This window comes from Idiotropiscis lumnitzeri, chromosome 18 (assembly GCF_059441095.1).
Source record: "Idiotropiscis lumnitzeri isolate Australia: NSW breed Sydney's pygmy pipehorse chromosome 18, RoL_Ilum_1.0, whole genome shotgun sequence".
Classification (NCBI taxonomy): Eukaryota; Metazoa; Chordata; class Actinopteri; order Syngnathiformes; family Syngnathidae; genus Idiotropiscis; species Idiotropiscis lumnitzeri.
In genome coordinates, this window is record NC_142408.1 from 9,901,085 (window position 1) to 9,922,512 (window position 21,428).

Sequence of the window (21,428 nt, forward strand, 5' to 3'; positions counted from 1 at the left end):
GTAAGGTGAGGACAGCGGTTTTAGTTTGGGACATTTTGAACATTCAAGTTTGACATGATTTGCAGGTTTTTACATTTTGATTGGCAACAACTCGGAAGACAGTAGAATGAAGTGAATAAGACTGAATATTTACCGGCAATAACTGCATCACGCCTGTGACCCACTGGCGTGACTGCATTTTTTTTGTAATCTTTTGTCATGCTTCAACATGCTTTCGCCAAAGCCGGGGTGGGGCCGTGAATTAAATCAGTGTCCTTTTCTGGAAATAAAAGAAAATTCTCTACAGGGTTTACGTCTGAAGATCAAGTTGGCAAGTCTAAAACCCGTCTCCTGAGGGACTGCTTTGGGGCTCATTATCTTGCTGAATGATGAACAACTGTCAGACAAGATGTTCATAGAAATTTCTGAGGTTATTTTGCTGTCATCTTGTTCAATGATTACATTCCAAAAAAAATCACCTTGTGAGGTTCACCAAGTTGGAAACATGAGCAGACCATTTCTATTCACAAACAAAACTATCGCTTTCATCAAGCGTTTGTTTCTGTTAAAAAAAAATAAACAGCAAAGTATTTACAATCGTACATTGTGGCAAAGTCTGCTTCCTATTCTTCATGCCAGCGAGTTTGTTTGCTTTTGTAATAGCCTCAGTACCTCTGCTTTGTTTATCAAATCTCCAAATAGTGAAACCTGTTTGCCACAAACTGTTGGGCACGTTTTTTTCCCCCCCCAAACAGAATTCAAACCGCTCATCTAAAGTTCCTTGATAAAATTCAACAATTCAGCAACGAGTGGTTGCTTTCTTCATCAGGATATTTTAAACGGCTACATTGCCGATATTCACAAATACCGTTTTCTAATCACTCAGCTTGCCAATTGTTTTACTACCCACAAATCGCTCCATGGCTTTCATTTTGTAATGAGTATGAATGCGGTGCTCCCGAGCAAAACCAAAATCTGAAACACCCAGGCAGCAAAATGCAGTCATGATTTACTTTGACTCCCATGTGAAATGGCTCGATTGAAACTAAAAAGCACTATCATCTGAGTCGAGCATCACATCCGGTTGAGCAAAATGTCTACATTAGCAAAAATGGAGGTGGTCTCTCTATGTGTATGTCACCCCCCCCCAAGTATTTTATTTGTGTAAACTGTAAAATGCAAATTTGATTTGTCAGACAGTTCATGAGTAACAACAGATAAATATTGTTTCAATCTTGATGTTTATTGTACAAAAAACAGTTTTGACACCAGTGATGCATCATTTAGTGAAACTTGCTATGAAAAACTAAAAAGTTGCATCGCTGCAATAACAGCCTACATCTGCCAGCAGATGACTGCTATGAAGCTACTGGGGGGTTCTTCAAGTCTACCGAGGACTCAAGCTCCTGGGGGAAGGGGGAAAAAAAAAAAGAAGATATTTCAATCAAGTGGAAAACTATTTTTTGAAAGCGAAGACAGTGAATGTAATAAATATAGAATTGTTAATGTGGGAGACAACAGCTTTGGCATGAACTTGTTTGGATGGATATTTCACGGGCCCAAAGACTAAATCTTGGATTGATGGATTAAGATTTTACCTCACTATCAGCCTCCATGTGTTCACATTGTAACACCATGTTCGACATTAGTGTTTCTTTGTCCGGTGATCGGCTTCTGATTGACTCCCAGGCCCTGATGAATTAAGGATGCAAATATAACAAGAAGTCTACAATGCAATTAATCAATGAACAAACTATTTCAGTGCAACAAAGGCAGTTAGCTGTAAGTCATATTTTAACAAAATGGTATCATTACCTTTTTCCAAAAATGAAAGCAACCCCCAAGAATGCAGCGAGCAGGCAGACGACCCCCAGAATCACACCTACATGGCTTCGTCTACTTTCCCTCTCTTGACAGAACGTTCCCCGGTAGCCCGCCATGCAATGACAGTGAATAATTTTGCCTTGAGTGGCGCAGTGACCGTGGCCGCTGCAATGCTGTTGACTACATGAGGAAGTGTCCATTGAGTTCTGAGGAGGTGCAGGTTGAGACTCGGGAGGATGACCATCACTGACTTTGGTCCCAGATGGGGGGTTCAATTGTGAACCTAGAGAAGTTCAACCACATTGAATTATTGTACTGGTTGGTAATGACTTAATGTAAAAACAGCACAATGAGAATTACAAAGTGAAACATTTGCACTATTTGAAACCGTCAAACAACTCACAGTCCTGTTCATCTGACTGGTCGAGGCAGTCCACAAATCCATCACAGAACTTGTTGATGATTATACACTTGCTGCCATCAAGACAAGCTTGCTCTCCTTTGGGACAAGGATGTTCCGGTGCACAGGATGTGGGACTGATGCTGTAAAATCCACGGGCACATTTGCACGTGCGGCCTCCGGGATAAGGTAGGCACAGATGCTCACAATTTCCGTTGTTGTCAGCGCACAAATTAGAACCTGTAGGTTAGACGCAAATAAATTCTTTAGGAAGGATATCAAATGAGGGCCACTCTGTATTTAAAAAAAAAAAAAAAAAAAAAAAAAGTCCAAGTATTTTTAAATTTCCTCTAAAACACTTTGTTGCTTTTCTGGAATTTGACAAATTGTCAATAAAAGCCATACTTTCCACAACCTTTACAAATAGGAGTAAGCTATGAAGAAATAACTAAAATGTAATAGTTACCTAGTCATTACCGTCAAGCAAATTCAGTATTTTGTGACATTTTATTTATTTTATTACTGGATGACTTCTATGGCTGACCAGTTGAAAGTGATATAGTAGACTACACCCCACCTGTCTGGCTGTCATTACTGTAAGCTTTGATTTCCACCAGGTTGGTTTTTGTCTCAAACCACAGCTGTTTCGGATGGTGGCCGTCGCTGAACCACATTTTGGTGACATCTACGCAGGTTTGAAACAAGCAAAGTTGATGCATCAGAATATGAACCAGATTGAAAGAAAAAACAAACAAAACACTTTAATTGTACATTAAACCGTCCTCCTCAGACAGAAAAACCATTGTAATTAATACAGTGCATGTAGCGTTTCTTGAGAAGGGATAGAACATGTGCTTATTAAAAACTTCAGCAGAGGTGAAAAGTAAAAGTTTTACACGAGTCAGGTGATCAGTTGTACATGCAAAAGCTCCACTTTCCTGAATAATTCATTGCTGCATTAATCTGACGCCATCTGCTGCCTGAAGGGGATGATGACTGATGAGTAACTTTCAAGAATTTATTTTAAGGAATGAATACTTAATCAGTGTTTGACTTTTGCGGTCATCGTATCGGCCTGTTATCTCACCCCCCCCCAAAAAATATATTTTTTAAATGGCAGAATTGGCTGCAGTCCCTCTGATGTACGACCACTGCCTGCTGACAAGCATTGCATTAATCGGCTGCCCCATAATATAATCATACAAATGTGTTCATTCTTACCCTTTTCCAGTGTTATCCAGAGGAGCATATTCTCAGTGTAAGTGAGGGAAGTTATTAAACCAGGCCCAGTTTTGTACTGTTTGTAGCCTGAGCCATCGAGTCCAATAGAGCAGATCAGACCTTCAACTAGATCGGGGGGGAAAAAAAAAAAAAAAGAAAATAAATGAAGGAAGCCAAACTAGCCGAAATAACCATGATAAAAATAGTGTTAAACTCAAAACCTGTGTCAGCCCAGTAGATGGTCGTTCCTTTATTGGAAAAGACCAATGATGTGGGGATGACGGACCTTGTCCAAAGCACTGCTTTGTTTCGGCCATCCAACCAGGTACAGCTCACCTCAGCTTGGCTTTTACTGCCCATGAGGGCTGTGTAGCAAAGTCTACTTGAGGGGGGATGCACTGCAATGGATGTTGTGCTCTGGAATATCAAACAATCTGTGAGTCCATTTGTCACCTCTGTTGATTAGTGGTAGGGGAAAAAAAAAAAAGCTTCAAGATTGAGGAGTAGGCCATGTTGTACAACCTTAACTGTTCCCTGCAGCAGAGAGGCGGTGAAGCCATCATGGCTGCTGGTCACATGGAGATTAGGTCGTCTGGTGCTGCTCCAATAGACGTTGAAAGTCACCCAGTCCACAGCCAGAGCGATCACAGCATCATCCTTGAGGATCAGAGAATAGACATTTATGAATCCCAGTGTATCAAGCATGACCCTTCAGCGGCAGCTTTTAATGCCGACATTGACGTGTACATCGGCATCATTTAAAGGGGGTGGAGCAACAGTACAAAATAGGGAAAGGTATTAAAAATGTAACTTCAGAACTTGAAGTTCCTTATGCCTACCTTTAGTTGTATAACTCGCCCAGCTGATGTCAGTCCCTGTCTGGACCTGGGTCCGCTTATGTTCAGCACATCTACAGTACCTTGTCTAACATCAGCCAAGTACAAGGACAAGGTTTGGAGGACTAGGTCGAGTCCAGAGGCCTCGACAACTCCAGGAATGGCCAACACTCGACTGTTTGGCATATTCTTCAGACCGACCCCATCACGACGTAAGGATTTAAAGTAAACCTGAGGGGGAATAAAAAGACAAACCAAGTAGGATACAAGAAACATTTAATAAAGAGACCCAAGGAAAGCCGACTATCACCTGGTAGACTGTTGTGGGAGACAGAAGGAGTATGAAAGTAGAGTCCAAAGGCAGAGAGCAGATCTTGTTGTTAGTAAGCAGCAGCCCCTTTGGACAGCGGCAGACTGCTGCCGGCTGCATCACAGTAGCGCCAGTCGTCAGAAGGCACAGGTGGGAGCACTGCAGCTGCTCACAGGGGTTGGATATGGTGGGCTGGGAGAGGGTATGCATCAGCTGGAGAGAGGAAACATACAGCATGAAATTTCAGGTCGTTATTTGTAAGGACAGAAACAAAGAACAAAGTTGATATTCCACCTTTAGTCCAAAAGGTTGTCCTGGTCTCTTAAGCAGAACCTTCTGGTCTTTCCCAGTGTACTTGTCGGCTGAGCGGATGGTTCTTCGCTTTGTATCAGACCAGAAAAGCCGATCATTGAACACCGCCACTGAGAAAGGGCTCGGAGTTTCAGCCAACTGGAGAATCTGGTAAGATTAACGTTACTTTTCAACATAGGATTCTATGGCCAACAGCGCATTCAAAATAAATTCAATTTGATGGTAATTTAAATGCATAGACATGGACCTGATGCCCGTGCATATGTTCATCGATTAAAAGGTAGGCCCTTGTATTAGACAACATTCACCTTGACATCCTCTCCATCCAGGGAGGCCGAGCCAATGCAGCGAAGCTTCTCATCAGCCCAGTAAACGCGCTCGTCCAGGTAATCGTAGGCCAGACTTACAGGCCAGCTTAAACTACTGCTCACCACCACCTTCCTCTTTGATCCATCCATCCCGGAACGCTGGATCTGAGGGGTGCTGCCGATCTCAGACCACAACATCAACCTGGGAGCAGGGAATTGAAAGTAAAGCTTTACGGCATGAATTAAACCCGTCTAACTTGGTACCTCACCCTTTGTGTGGCAAGAGCACCAACGAGCGTGGCTGCTCAAGATCTTCTGCCAGTACCACCGTGTAAGCCTGAGACTTCAGTGTGGAGTCACTGAGCCGCACCGCACGAATTTGGCCCACAAGTCCATCCACCCAGTACAGGTTCTGACCTATCCAGTCCACCGCAATGAAATCCGACTTCACTCCTGTAATTAGATTTTATTCCAACGCTGGCCTACAGATTCATTTTGGTGACGCAAATTACAAGTGCACCTTTGATAAGTGTCCCTTTGTTGGTGGAGTCCTTTGTCATGTCAGCCCAACGAATGCTCTGGTAGTCTGGACTAAGCCAGTAAACTCTCTGCTGAGCCCAGTGGTAATCCAACGAAAAGACCGGCCGGTTGGCAGAGGACAGAAGACGCACAGCGCCACTTTGAACTCCAAGAATTAAAAGCTCCGACTGAACAGATGCCACAAGCAGTGGCTCATCTAAAGACAGAGACAGCTTAGTTGAACTTTCATTTGCTTATATGAAAGATGGCTAGTTCATGGATTCAGTGAAGAATGACACATACTAATGGTAATTTTTGGAATCACTTCAAATCACTACAGCGTAATGCCATTTACTTTTTGTATCGCCTACCTTTGGTCTTGCAGCTTTTGTTGTCAGGCTCCAGGTAGTAGCCGGGGTGGCATTGGCACACATAGGATCCACGAGTGTTGAGACAGGTGTGTTTACATACACTGTGCTGGATTAAATTGCATTCGTTGGTGTCCACACAGGACACAGCATCAGAATGTAGCGTGAAACCTGCTGCACAGTAACACCTCTGCAAAAGGGAACATTTTCAAAGTCAAGTAGGATTTTTTTTTTTTTTCGTCTCATCCTGTGAGTTGGGGTATTTATGTACATGTTCACAATCAAAAATGCATCTGAAAGGCTTTGCTTTCACCTCATCCTGTTTTACTGACCGGTCCATTTGGAGTGCTCACACAACTATGATAACAGTGATGAGCTGACGGACTGGAGCAGTTGCGCAGTGAGCATCCCACACCCTCATCTGAACTGTCAGCACAGTTGACAAAGCCGTTGCACACCAGTCGCGGATCCACACACTCACCGCTGCCACACTGGTAAAGGTGAGCGGGGCACCTTCTCTGTTTGCCTTTGGACACAGATTCAGACAAATGAGGCTCATCGTATTGTGGGACAGAGGCAGTCATATACTTACAATTGTCCTCATCCACGCCATTGTGACAGTCAGCCTTCCCATCACATTTCCAGGAGAGGGGGATACATTGACTGCTGCTTCCACATTGCCACTGGTATTGCCTACACGGCGGTGGCTTCGTCAAACAGTTCTAGGTGCAAGTGATTGATGCTTTTTAAGTGATGCTACAGCATATCATTTGAATAATCTTAATGTAACTGAAGACTTACTTTTTCATCCGAGCCATCCTTGCAATCATTCTCACCATCACACAGCCATTCACTCTGCAGGCACTCGTGACTGTTCGGGCATCGCAGCTGCGTGGGGCAGTGCGGTGGTCTCGAGCAGTCTACCTCATCGGAGCGGTCACTACAGTCTGCATACCCGTCACATCGGAGAGCCATGGACACACATTGACCGCTAGTGCAGCGGAACTGCTCAATGTCACAGAACGTCAAACCTGCCAGGGTGAAAAGAAATTGCTGTCTGCTGGCACGTTATCAGACATTTTTTCTTTAATAGCAAACTTCACATACCACACTTTTCTTCATCCGAGCCATCAGCGCAGTCCCTCTCGCCATCACACAGGAAGGTCTCCGGTATGCAGCGAGTTGCGTTATCACAACGGTGGTGGCAGCCCGAGACTTGACTTTCACAGTTCATTTCATCCGAGCGGTCTTGACAGTCATATTGTCCGTCACACACCTGCTCAGTTTGGATGCATCTATTACCGTGATGACATTCAAACTCATCTGGGAAACGAGAAATAAAACACTTGTTATATCTATTTTAACAAGAATGATGGCACTGTAACTATTTTAGCAGGACCGAGTCCAATGTACAAACAAACCTGCTTTGCATTCAATAGCACATCCCTCCTCATCCGATCCATCCCGACAATCCTCCTCTCCGTCACACATGTGGCTGTACATCACACACTCCAGACCGTCTTTACAAGCCTTGAAGCCGTTACGGCATTTGAGAGGAACTGACTGGTCCCTGGAGGCTTCGCAGAGAGAAAATGATTTGAATGGGTTGCATTTAGAATACTTTGGCAGGACAAACCATGGCGCTTGATCCGTACGGACGACTGATTTATGATTCATTGCACCACTACCATCAAATGTATATTTTCACAACCAAGTAAGAATTACTTGCCTGCCCATTTCAAAATGTGACAATTGGGTTTCTCCATGAATTGTCAGTTTAACTATGTACTGTAATTCTTTATCCATCATGTATTCCAACCAAATAATGTCAGTGACATTTTAAGACAACTGGGAATTTCTTTAAGTGTGGAAAAAAAAAAGTCCTTTCAATCCTGTGAAATTGTCTCATCTGACCAATCACTTTTGTCTTGTTTCCACATTTGAATAAGATTCCCACATATTTGTCCAATTAGTTGCTTACAAGGTGAACCACGATCCGGTGATTTGCAGTTCTTCTCATCTGAGCCATCTGGACAGTGGGCACGTCCATCACACACGTACAGTCTGGGGATGCACTTTCTGTGATCACGGCACAAGAAGTCATCTGACATGGGGAGAGGAGGAGAGTTATGGATGAACAGTTTGTATAAAAGTGAATCATTTTCATAACTGGCTTTCCACTTAGGCCACTTTGTCAGACTTACTTCGGCTTTTACACTTGAAAACACAGTCTCTCTCATCAAATGCATCTGGACAGTCTGCTTTTCTATCGCAAAGCTGATTTTGAGAGATGCACAATGACGAACCCGGGCATAGAACTGAAGGAGTGATGCAACCTGGAGCAGTACTCAGAACCAGAGGTGTAAATGTGGTGGCGGTCACAAAATCTAGAAAGAAGAAGCAATTCAACTAATGACAACTTTTATTTAGAATTATTGCAAATCTGCATGCACCTAGTGCAACTAAATGGAGATGTCCCTCGATAACTACATTTCACACAAACCAAATAGGAATTGTCTTTTAGAGAGCTGAAAATTTATTATTTTAAACAATTTAGACTTACCGCATCCCACCTCATCTGTGCCATCGAGGCAGTCCGTCTCGCCATCACACAGAAATTTCTTTGGGATGCAGCGATTGCCATCTGCACAGCGATACTCGCAGCTTTTGGTTCGTTCCCAACAGTCCAGCTCATCAGAACGGTCGCTACACTGAGCCCGCCCATCACAGACCTGAGCCTCAGGGATGCACATCACCCCATGAGCGCACTGAAACTCACCTTTGACAGAGTAGAGAAAATGAACATTTGAGAGGAAATTTAAAAAAAAAAAAAATCTGTGATAAGGCCTAATGGATAAACCACTGACTTGATTTCTACAACAAATGAAAAAAAGCCAACCTTTTGTGCATGTTTCCTGGCATCCTTCTTCATCAGATCCATCCAAACAATCCTTCTCCCCATCACATAGATGGCTGAAGAGCACACATTCTGTGCCGTCTTTACAGAGTTTTGTGCCCTGACGGCATTTTACGACATTTGTTGTAGTTAAGCGTGGAAGTCCACTCTGACAGTCCATCTCATCTGAGCTATCGTGGCAATGAGCCCGGCCATCGCACACTAGAGACTTGGCGACGCAGCTCCGACGATCCTTGCACAGAAAGTCAGCTATGGAGACAGGAAAACGTGATACCAAAAAAAACAAACAAAAAAACATTTCTGAGGTTGAAACTACAACTTCATTACTTACTCTTATAAGGGCATCTTTTCACACAGTCCTCATCTGATCCATCAGGACAGTCTCTTGTTCCATCACACATTTGGGTCGGGCGAATGCAAAGAAAAGAATTTGGACATAGTACTGATGGACTCCTACAAGACGGCATAGTAAAGGCAGGACTGGAGGAAGTCGGCGTTCCTGTAAACCAAAGTTGAGAGGCCATTCCATCAACAACAATGCAACAGTAATAAAAAGGTTAAAAAAAATTTTTTTTTAAAAATTTACGAAAGAGGACTGTGAGGGTTTGTTGTTTTAATTTGCCAGGTATTTCTTAAGCAAAACCCGAGTAAAATACTCAAAAACCTCTAGAATTTGGACTTACCACATTGGGCTTCATCCGACCCATCCAGACAGTCTTTTTCCCCATCACACACATGGCTGTAGGGAACACATTCAGTCCCATCCCGACATAGCAGGAAGCCCACACGGCATTTTAGCATCTTCGCCCGGGTGGCAGGAGGAGCGACAGTCAGACAGCCAACCTCATCTGAGCTGTCGTGGCAATTAGCTCGGCCATCGCAAACCTGCTTCTTGAGAACACAGCTCCGCCTGTCTTTGCAGAGGAAGTCCGCTGTGGGGGTAAAGAAGCCCAAATAAAAAAAGCACATGTAGAACATGAATTGTTTGATCCAAAAGTATCAAACTTACACTTATTTCGGCATCGTTTTACACAAGCATTCTCATCAGATCCATCAGGACAATCCTTTACACCGTCACATATGTGTATTTGAGGGATACATGACAAATCTGGACACAGAAATGAAGGACTCCGGCATGACTGCTTGATGGGAGGTTGAGTTAAGTGGGTATTTTCCGGAGGAGTCGTCGTTGCAACGTCTAAATATCACAATAGAATGCATGTTTACTATTAGCCAAAAAAAAAAAAAAAAAAAACCTTAAGAGTAATGTGCACATGAACGCTCACCGCATCCTTTTTCATCAGAGCCATCTCTGCAGTCTGCCTCTCCATCACACACGTGACTGTAGAGAATACATTCACTGCCATCATGACACAACCTTGAGCCCATGAGACACTTCAAGGCCTTTCCATGGCCGGCAAGGTTTTTCACATTGGGACAACCAACTTCATCAGAGCCATCGTGACAATGAGCACGCCCGTCACAGACGAGGCTCTTGGAGATGCAGCTTCTTCTATCGCTGCACAAAAAGTCAGCTATGGAGGCAGGAAAATATGAAACAAAATCAACAAGATGGCTTTTGTGGTTGAACCCAAAACCTATAAGCACTTACATTTAGAAGAGCATCTCTTCAAACAGTTCTCATCGGAGCCATCAGGGCAGTCTTTCGTTCCATCGCACATTTGTGTCGGTTGAATGCAAACAAATGAATTGGGACAGAACATAGATGGACTCATGCAGGTCGGCTTGGGTATAGGTTTATAAACGGGCTTTGTGGATGTGGGCAATTCATTTAGGCCTGGACTGGAGGAAGATGGCGTTTCTGCAGAGTCTAAAATTTAAGGAACAGATTACAATTTCGCAGTAAATGGGTGTTTTAAAAATATATTCATGAAATTCCTTAAAAAAAAAAGGTCCCAATCAGAATATTTCCCTTCAAACTTCAACATACCACATTCCTCTTCATCGGACCCATCCTGACAGTCTTTTTCCCCGTCACACACATGGCTGTAGGGAACACATTGAGTCTGATCCAGACATGGCCGGAAACCCACACGACATTTCAGCACCTTATCCCGGCTAGCAGGAGGAGCTACAGCAGGACAGTCAACCTCATCTGAGCTGTCGTGGCAATGAGCTCGGCCATCGCAAACCTGCTTCTTGGTAACACAGCTCCGCCTGTCTTTGCAGAGGAAGTCCGCTGTGGGGGTAAAGAAGCCCAAATAAAAAAAGCACATGTAGAACATGAATTGTTTGATCCAAAAGCATCAAACTTACACTTATTTCGGCATCGTTTTACACAAGCATTCCCATCAGATCCATCAGGACAATCCTTTACACCGTCACATATGTGTATTTGAGGGATACATGACAAATCTGGACACAGAAATGAAGGACTCCGGCATGACTGCTTGATGGGAGGTTGAGTTAAGCGGGTATTTTCCGGAGGAGTCGTCGTTGCAACGTCTAAATATCACAATAGAATGCATGTTTACTATTAGACAAAAAAAAAACAAAACCTTAAGAGTAATGTGCACATGAAAGCTCACCGCATCCTTTTTCATCAGAGCCATCTCTGCAGTCTGCCTCTCCATCACACACGTGACTGTAGAGAATACATTCACTGCCATCATGACACAACCTTGAGCCCATGAGACACTTCAAGGCCTTTCCATGGCCGGCAAGGTTTTTCACATTGGGACAACCAACTTCATCAGAGCCATCGTGACAATGAGCACGCCCGTCACAGACGAGGCTCTTGGAGATGCAGCTTCTTCTATCGCTGCACAAAAAGTCAGCTATGGAGGCAGGAAAATATGAAACAAAATCAACAAGATGGCTTTTGTGGTTGAACCCAAAACCTATAAGCACTTACATTTAGAAGAGCATCTCTTCAAACAGTTCTCATCGGAGCCATCAGGGCAGTCTTTTGTTCCATCGCACATTTGTGTCGGTTGAATGCAAACAAATGAATTAGGACAGAACATAGATGGACTCATGCAGGTTGGCTTGGGTATAGGTTTATAAACTGGCTTTGTGGATGTGGGCAATTCATTTAGGCCTGGACTGGAGGAAGATGGCGTTTCTGCAGAGTCTAAAATTTAAGGAACAGATTACAATTTCGCAGTAAATGGGTGTTTTAAAAATATATTCATGCAATTCCTTAAAAAAAAAAAAAAAAAAAAAAAAAAAAGGTCCCAATCAGAATTTTTCCCTTCAAACTTCAACATACCACATTCCTCTTCATCGGACCCATCCTGACAGTCTTTTTCCCCGTCACACACATGGCTGTAGGGAACACATTGAGTCTGATCCAGACATGGCCGGAAACCCACACGACATTTCAGCACCTTATCCCGGCTAGCAGGAGGAGCTACAGCAGGACAGTCAACCTCATCTGAACTGTCGTGGCAATGAGCTCGGCCATCGCAAACCTGTTTCTTGGGAACACAGCCCCGCCTGTCTTTGCAAAGGAAGTCCGCTGTGGGAATAAAAGGAAGCCAAAAATAAAACCATGTTGAATATATGCATTGCTTATGAAGCTAACCGCACACAACTTACACTTATTTGGGCATCGTTTCACGCATGTATTCTCATCAGAGCCATCAGGACAATCTCTTATGCCATCACATATCTGTGTTGGGGGAATGCAAGTAGAATCTGGACACAGAAATGAAGGACTCGTGCATGACTGCATGATTGGAGGTTGAGTATCGTCTGGAAACGGAGGTTGATTCAGGTGGGCATTTTCAGGAGGCGTCGTTGCAGTGTCTGTAAATATGAAACAGATTTAATAACATAAAAAAAATGTGCCTACGTAGCAACCACAACAAAATGTTCACAGTAACTTTGACAAGATCTCAACATGTATGCTCACCACATCCTTCTTCATCAGAGCCATCTCTGCAGTCTGGCTCTCCATCACACACATGAGAGAACAGGACGCATGCACTGGCATCTCGACACGATTGGGAGCCCATGAGACACTTCAAAGCTTTTGGTTTGCCGACAGGGATCGCAACACTTGGGCAGTCAACTTCATCCGAGCCATCGTGACAATGAGCACGGCCGTCACAAACGAGACTCTTCGAGACGCAGCTCCGACGGTCCTTGCAGCGGAAATCATCTGGGGTGAACATGGATGTAAAATTTCAATGGAGAATGCTACTAAATCATCTTGCAGTATGGCTCTGGGAGTTCCAAGTACCGCAGTATAGCAACGACAGACTTTTAATTGGCAACTTAGTGAGTGTTCGAGGAGATAGTTGACATTCCTGCCAATATCACCTGTATGTTCTAAAAAGCAAACATCAGTTCTTCCAGAAACATTTACCCAAGAGTCCCCAGCAAAAGAAAAAAAAATGTTTTTGTAACAGTACAACATTAATGCACTGGGTGGACTTACTTTTCGAGGAACATCTTTTCACACAGTTATTTTCATCAAAGCCATCAGGACAGTCTTCTCGACCGTCACAAAATTGCTTAGGGGAGATGCAGAGGCGAACAGAAGGATGGGGACAAGGGACAGATGGGCTGTTGCAGGCAGGCAGAGCTGGGGCAGGACTTGTGATTTTAGCGCCAATTTCGTCATCAGCCGTTGGGGTCGAATCCAGCTCTGTTTCATTTGGACAATATGCTAAATTTCATTTTGCCGCACTAGTTTGAAGCCATAAGAATATTTTAAGTTACTTACCACATTCTTCTTCATCAGACCCATCCTTACAGTCTTTCTCCCCATCACACACATGGCTATACAACACGCACTCCATGCCATTCTTACATGGCCTCGAGCCCTTTCGACACTTGACGCCGTTCACCATTGGCCCGAGAGAGGCAACAGCAGGGCACTCGAACTCGTCTGAGCCGTCGAAACAATGAGCGCGGCCATCACACACCAGTGCTCTCGACACACAACTCTTCTGGTCTTTGCACTTAAAATCATCTAAAAATGTAAGTCCAGATGGAAGGAGAGACATTACCATCAGAAGTAGTACAATTCAACTCTGAGGACCGACTTCTATGAAATGGAGGTGTTAAAACTTCACCTTCAGATGGACATTTTTTTACACAAAAACTTTCATCATCTCCAGCAGGACAGTCATTTTTGCCATCACACAGCTTGTTTCGAGGGAGGCAGATGGACGTGCCCTTGCATTGCATAGAAGCTTTAGAGCAGCTTGTAGTAACTGGAACTATGGAAACAAACAGAAAATTTTATGCTGCATGCAAAACTGCATCTTCTAAATTTAAAGAATGTCCCATTTGTCACTGAATGATAGCAATATTGTGTATCCATTAACCTGCATGTACATCCCTGAGAGCTGCCACCACACTGACAACGGGACCTCTCACTGCCACGTTCTGTATACGGCGCCCATCACGACGGTCCCACAGGGTTATGACATCCTCGGACACAGACAACAGGTAAGGCTCAAGGGCACCCATCACCGAACCGGAAATGTTCCATCTCTTTCCCGCTTGGTGTTTAGTCCCCTGTAGCAGACTCATTGTCATCAGGCCTGGGAATATTAAAAGAGCAGCAAGTATTAGCAATAGAAAATTGAAAAGGTGCACTGGCCAATTATAATTTGTGTGTCACTAAATGACCATATTACTACAGACCAATTGAAATGCATCAAATCCTTAATCTGTTAATCATCCATCACCCCATGTACACATTGTTTAACATGTTATCTGTGAATTTAAAATCTTGCTGCCAATAGGGCAGTGCTTCTCAAATAGGGGAGCGGGCCCCCTCTTGGGGGGGGTGCAGGGCGATGCTGACGGGGCCGCGTGCGACTCTGGGGAACATGCTTTTTCAGGCTATTAAGGTTATTTTCAACACTTTTAGATTTGTTAATAAATGGTAAAAGTAGACCCACATTGGCGATATGGGAAATTGAGCTAATGGGCATTAAATTTATTAAAAGAAATGTAGAAAGGAGAACAAATGTTTGTTCTAGTTTATGTAAAACAGTAACAAACCCGCCATGTTGGAGTTCCACAATAGACTGGCGGCTCTCAAGTCAAAGGCCATGTTCCCTATGACGCCTGCCAATTGCAACAGCTCTTTGGCTTTGCCTCCCGTCATACTCATGGTGAAGATCTTTTCCTCCTCCAACCAGATGATTCCACCCCTCAGCCAATCCAGGAAGAGGTTCCGGATCTCCTTCGTTGTGTGGTACAACACCCGCTTGTAGCGACTGTCCACTTCCACTGAGCCCATGCTGGTTTGGTCACATGACACCCAATACACGCTCTCGCTCTTCTGGTCGACTTTAATGAGACAAACTAGAAAGGGATTGACGAGCATAAAAACCACCATTTGCATTTGTGGAGTTGCACCCATTCAAAACTTCCCACATTTTTTGAATGACAGACAAAGCCGCTAAAAGTCGAAGAAAAAAATAAAGCCATTAACCTGACATGGTTGTCGGAATCCACTCCGTCTTGACATGGGTTAGGCTGGTGCGTTGGATGTGGCCAGTTTGGTTGGCCCAGTACAGCCAGTCCGTGCCCCAGTTCACATCAAATGAGAGGATGCCTTTGTCCGTAGCAAAGATCTCAGTTTCTGTGGACAGGCTACCTTTAAACTCCAACAGGTTGATACCTTTGGAGGTAGCATATAGGAAGCGTGGATCTGAAGCACATAAGACAAATAACACATTTAACTGTCCTTTGTCTTCACTAAATGATCACAGACCAACAGACTGTTAGAGCAAGGATTATGTAAACGCGTTGATCGAGAACCTACATTCACATGTTCCGTCAATCATCAGTACTTTGGAGTAGGGACAAGTACAGGTAAACCCCACAGGGTTGCCTTTAGTGAGCAGACAGATCTGGCACGGGGTCTTGGCACATGCAGAGGAACCTTATTGTCGAGGAGGCATTTGATTTGGAAAATGAGATGCTTTCTTTTCGCATTATGACAACAATGAGCAAGTTGTGAAGAGGAAGACCAAGTTCCCATTTACCTCTCGGCTGCTGAAGCTCATGATAAACAGTCAAAAGTGGAAGTGTGGATTTCCATAGAAACTTCCTCTGTTTTGGTTGGGCCTGCGGCACCTGCCAGAGTCCTTTGTCATCCACCCAGTAGAAGAAACTTTCAAACACAGCAAGGTTCAGTGCTGGTCTCTTGAACAGGCCAGTGAATGCGAAGCGGCCGGTCCCATCCACTTTTATCGTCTCAACGGACTGATGGAAACAGTAAAAGATTATTCTATTTTCTGGATGAGATACGACAGTCCACATTGATTTTTTTTTTTTAAGTCACCATCTTGAAGTCACTGATCCAGTACAGCCTTCTGGCGGCCACGTCTGCAGTGAGTCCATGTGCCGATTGAGCTGTGAGCACAGTGAGAGCGCTTCTATCTGATCCATCCATCCATGATTTATCTATGGTCACAGTATCACCAGGGCCTGTGTTGATCCAAAACATCAAGCTGCCAAAACAAAGACAAAAAAATAAATAAAACTACTCTCATGCAATGCATTAGGAAGAAACAGTTAATCAACTTTTTTTTTTTTTTTGTGTTGAAAAATGTGGATCAATCGCACCTTTCCACTGGTAGGATAACCAATTCTGACGGGCTGATAGATTTGCTCAACAGAGCGGTATAACTTTGTTCGTCGTCTGCTAGCATGTAGATTGATTCCGTCTTTTGATTAGTCCAGAAAAGGTTCCCGTTGAGCCAATCACAAGCGAGACCTTTGATTCCAGGCTCACCTGTGTGACAGAGCATTTGAAGGATAGGTCAGCTTGATACGAATGAACTGGGCAAAAGAAACGGTGATATTTTGAATGCTTGCAAAGTATCGACGCAGAGAATTAAAAGCCGCTGGAAAGCAAATGTTTTAGCTCAAAATTTGTTCAACAGATTAAGTGTTACAGCTATTGCCATTCCAATTCATGCTTCATAAGTTTCAGAATTCATTTCAGATCAAATTGAGAAACGAGTACATGTGGAACAAACCCGTATGAATTGTCCAGCTGCGCTGCCCATCACTTTTATATAAGACTCCCATGTTGTCGGCCCAGTAGTAGTGGCCTTGTGCAATGTCATATGTAAGGGCCACCGGGTTGAACTTCAGAGTCTGGAGCACATCAAACTGTTTAGACTTGACATTTAGCAGTCCGACAGATGTCCTCAGCACTGCCAATAGTCGGGTAACATTTCCTGTGAATGCATACGCATTGAAAAAGTTGTAAGGTAGTATGCAAAACAACCTGTGATACTCCAAAATTTGCATTCAAGGAAACCCCGCCCACCACCACCCCTGATTAATAACATGTTACATTAGCAAAAGACTATTTAAAAAAGGACGATTTAAAAAAAAAAAAAAAAGAAGATTTAGCTCATTTTTATTATCCATTTATTTTTTTAAACAACATAACGACTTTACCTGTAGCCAGACAGGCATAGGCGTCATTCTGACTGAAGCCTTCCCGGCAATGGCAAAAGTAAGATCCAACTGTATTGGTGCAGTGATGCAGGCATGGTGCAAAGGGAAGGGCACATTCATCCACATCTGTAGGGACAGAAGTGGTTTAGCTGCAAGGAACAAATGAGGCAGTAGCGAACCACAGCCAGCAGGTGGTGTTGTGGTGAAAAGAATGATTGTATGCAATCATGCCTCACCATGACACGCTATACGCATCAATTTTTGTGCGGTCACTGAGATTTATATGTACATATCGAATAAATGCCATTCTCTAGCACCATATTTGGGGATTTTTCTTATTTTGCCCCATGGACAGTTACTGGAGCACAACAAGCTCAAGCCAAGTTGGAAGTGTGAAACTTTGGGCTGATATTACACTTAAAAAGAAGCTACCATGACAGTTAAGTAAACATTGTAAACCTATTTAACAATCTACCTCCACAAGTTAGGAAGAATTGTCATTTATTTATATATATTTATTCATATACAACCACAACCGTTTGCCACAACTGGTGCGCAATCACTCAACACTGAGTGGCTAATGGTTATATACTCAGGGGTGCCCAAGTCCGGTCCCCAAGAGCCCCAATACAGCCTGTTTTAGGTGCATTCTTATTCCAACACAGCTGATTCAAATGATCGACTCACTAGCAAGGTCTGCAAAAACCTGATAACGATCCTGATGATTTGAATCAGGTGTGATGCAATGATCGAGGACCCGACTTGGCATGCCTGGTTTAGCCAGCTATCCATACACCCTTTCCTCAAAAAGAGGGAATATATTTTTTTTTTTGCAATTAATGAATACTTGAAAAAGTGACAGTTTTCATAGGGGGAAAAATGTTGCATCTCATTTTTTGCTTAAATATGAATACAAGGGTCTAGTTAGATTTTTGTCCTGCTGAAACTTTAAAATAAATGTCTTTCCTTTAAAAAAAATAGCAGCACAAAAATCTACACAGGGTTCCTCAGTTTATGATGTAATCATGACTTAAAAAAATTCAGGTGAAGTCACCATCGTAGGACCAGATATACCCCTGGATATGATATCTACTTGGCACTGCCTGCAGTCATTCAATACAATATAAAAAGTGAACACAGAGATTGTTTTCACCTTTGCAGATTGCCCCATTGATGGCGAGTTCATATCCAGAAGGACACGTGCACAAAGCACCCCATTGCTCATCCACACATGTGTGGCTACAACCTCCATTATTCACAGAACAGGTCTGCCCTGTTAGCGAGAGTGGCAAGAAGCATTGAATTAATTTGAAAATCAATTAGCGGTCAACGCTGAAGTTAAGCAGTCAAGACCTCCACATTTCCAATCATTTTATTTGAGACCTCAACTTACTGCAAGTTACAGGCTCGTCGCTTCCGTCTAAGCAGTGAAACTTCCCATCACACATCTGGTCAGCAGACAGACACACCTCTCCACACTGTAGGTCACCCTCACTGCACAACACTGAAATACAGAAGAAATGTCACATTTTAAATACGTTTCCAAAAAAAAAAAAAAAAAAAAGTAATTTCACAATGCAACATGAAAGTGTCATCACCGCAGCCCTCTTCATCAGAGTTGTCCATGCAGTCGTTCTTTCCATCGCAGCGCAGCTCTCTGGGTATACAAATGTGGTTCTCACATGTCCAGTCCGAGTCCAAACAGCCATTAGCGACTGCGCAGTTGTCCTCATCTGAGCCAGTTGGACACTGCTTCTGTCCATCACAGCGTGCAGATGCGGCAACACAGCCGACAGAGCCCACGCACGGAAACTGACCGGGTGGACAAGGAGAGGAGCTTGGGGGAACTGAGGGGAAGCACAATTGGAAAATAAATGAAAAAGACAATGCCCAAGTATTGTTCAGCTGCATTTAACTAGAGCTCAATACATTTGCATTCAATCTTAAGATTTTTTTAACATGTAGGTACAATTTTGTGTTTAGTTTTGTGCAATCCATTTTAACTGAATCATCAAGTTTTTCCATTCTAAACACAAAGGTAATGTTCAAACTGCGCATAATGTTAGAGTAGCTTACAATATTAAATTGGATTTTTAGGAATAAAACTAGTGGGTGTGCATGCTTGCTCACAATTTAGTGTGCGGGAATTCACTTTGACTCAATACTGACGAGATCAAAATAGAAGACAAACCCACCAGTACAGTCCATCTCATCAGAGCCATCCAGACAGTCCCCTTCGCCATCACATCTCCATTTATTGGAGATGCAGCTTCCATCATCACATTGCCATTGGTTTGGGTGACATTGGAAATTTTGCCCTGAAAAACACAAAGTGATCATTTGGTTCGAGTCACACTGCCAACAGTGAGGCTTTTCAAACGTCAATTAGACGTAAATTCAACTTTATGTGCAACTAATTAATGTTAAATGTAAAGCATGGTAAACAAAACGGCACAAAATATCTGACTTTACTGATTACTTTGTGCGATTTCCTTTCAAATGATCAAACTTGAACGTGAGGAGAAAACGAGCTGCATCATCATTTGGTTTGAATTTACTAGAACGGCATCAAAAATAACGCATAACAAACAAAACTTTAACTTGATTACACGAAATTTAAGAAACACAAGCATGAAAAGATGTACTTACCTGTGGATAACGCTAAAATTGTCAGTCCAAGCAAACAAATGAGATGGCGTGACTTCATGTCGAACACGCAGGACTCATCTGGACTGAAGTGCGACACCTGCAAGGCCGCCTTTAATTATGCCAGCAACGGCGCATGCGCACTCGCACTACTGCACACGTAGGTAAACAACATTAAACGAATACAGAATACATTAACAGTCACTGATATATAATAGTATACTGTTTATGGTGAAAGATAATAATATTGACAATTGCTAACTGTAATATATAGTGTGTACATAAAACCAAATACAACAAAAAACAATTCTTCATATATGGCTTGATATATGTTCAAGTATTGAACAGTCAAGTCATTCAAACTGTGCATTTAAAATTACTTGCTTTAAATTGGTTCTCAAAGAGTTTAAAAGAGATCAAAATCACAGCCATATGTTTGATGAAGCATCTAAAAAGAACTTTTAAATTGCAAGAACAATAGAAATTAATACGTTAAAATGCAAGAGCCTTGTTGTTTTTTGCATCCCTTTCAAGAGTGATCGTGCAGTGTGATTAAGTGAGAGCCAAGTACTCATTCATAACTCTTTGATGCAGCTGGCAATTGTGATTTTTTTTAAATGCCTGACGACACGATTTGCAATTCTCCACTGTACAACTGTACAACCACAGCATTACATTTTCTCTAAAGTTGGAGCACATATTTTAGTATACGTATGTAAAATATATTTAGAATGGCTCCACTTTTCTACTTCCATTCAGTGATATTCCCTTTAATAATGAGGTACTGATTGCTTCGTTCTTTTACAAATAATGATTTATAATTAATTCAAATAAACTAGAATGCAATTTCTTTTGTTTTCAATCTGTGATATTGTCTACAGCAAATGTTCAACTATCGATTAGTTTTTTTAAAACAATAAGTATTGCAAATAGCACACCCAAATAGTACGTGGACATTTTAAAATTCTAATCATGAAATTTCCAATGATGACGTATTTTGGATGGATGTATTTGGACCTGAACTTGCCTGTGTACGTGATTAACTCCTTGCCTACTCATTAATCAGACGGCACCCTAATCTCCTTAACTCAAATTATTGTCAGGGCATCCCTATCAACAAAAATCCAGTTGTGGCCTCTTACTCTTTTTCACACCTCGGCCACTACAAAGGAGTAAAGTAGTATCGATGCATCATGTCACATTAAAAAAAGAAAGTCTTGTTATATGAAAGTACAGTGTGCTGCATCTGTATTGAGCACTCCGTACGTGGATCAAAGACGCGCGGTTGTCTCTCATCCACTTCAAAGGACTTCACCTAATTGCCGCGGGGGTGATAAAACTCGGAAGCAGGCATCACAGATGCATCATTTGGAAACTACAAC

The 21,428-nt window shown here is 42.8% G+C and overlaps 1 protein-coding gene across 1 annotated transcript; it reads right to left on the minus strand.

The window, feature by feature from the left end:
• Positions 1–1,201: 1,201 nt before the first annotated feature.
• lrp13b (low-density lipoprotein receptor related-protein 13 b) lies at positions 1,202–20,192 on the minus strand. The gene is made up of 53 exons (XM_088282237.1): positions 20,050–20,192; positions 19,596–19,718; positions 18,999–19,247; positions 18,794–18,904; positions 18,554–18,673; positions 17,401–17,526; positions 16,971–17,174; positions 16,555–16,723; positions 16,271–16,439; positions 15,972–16,191; positions 15,749–15,868; positions 15,416–15,634; positions 14,980–15,285; positions 14,295–14,513; positions 14,040–14,186; positions 13,688–13,936; positions 13,400–13,609; positions 12,872–13,120; positions 12,556–12,765; positions 12,227–12,475; positions 11,870–12,088; positions 11,544–11,792; positions 11,272–11,460; positions 10,946–11,194; positions 10,607–10,825; positions 10,281–10,529; positions 10,004–10,192; positions 9,678–9,926; positions 9,326–9,493; positions 8,977–9,243; positions 8,641–8,856; positions 8,282–8,464; positions 8,059–8,181; positions 7,499–7,654; positions 7,185–7,400; positions 6,879–7,108; positions 6,670–6,799; positions 6,410–6,603; positions 6,081–6,267; positions 5,711–5,926; positions 5,460–5,643; positions 5,191–5,392; positions 4,865–5,029; positions 4,571–4,783; positions 4,264–4,491; positions 3,947–4,081; positions 3,646–3,841; positions 3,425–3,550; positions 2,781–2,888; positions 2,207–2,443; positions 1,795–2,086; positions 1,578–1,671; positions 1,202–1,385 (listed from the first exon to the last, which is right to left on the minus strand). Exons 1-53 carry the CDS (start codon positions 20,105–20,107, stop codon positions 1,338–1,340), a joined length of 10,053 nt encoding a protein of 3,350 aa, XP_088138363.1. The 5' UTR covers positions 20,108–20,192; the 3' UTR covers positions 1,202–1,337.
• Between the last annotated feature and the right edge of the window lie 1,236 nt (positions 20,193–21,428).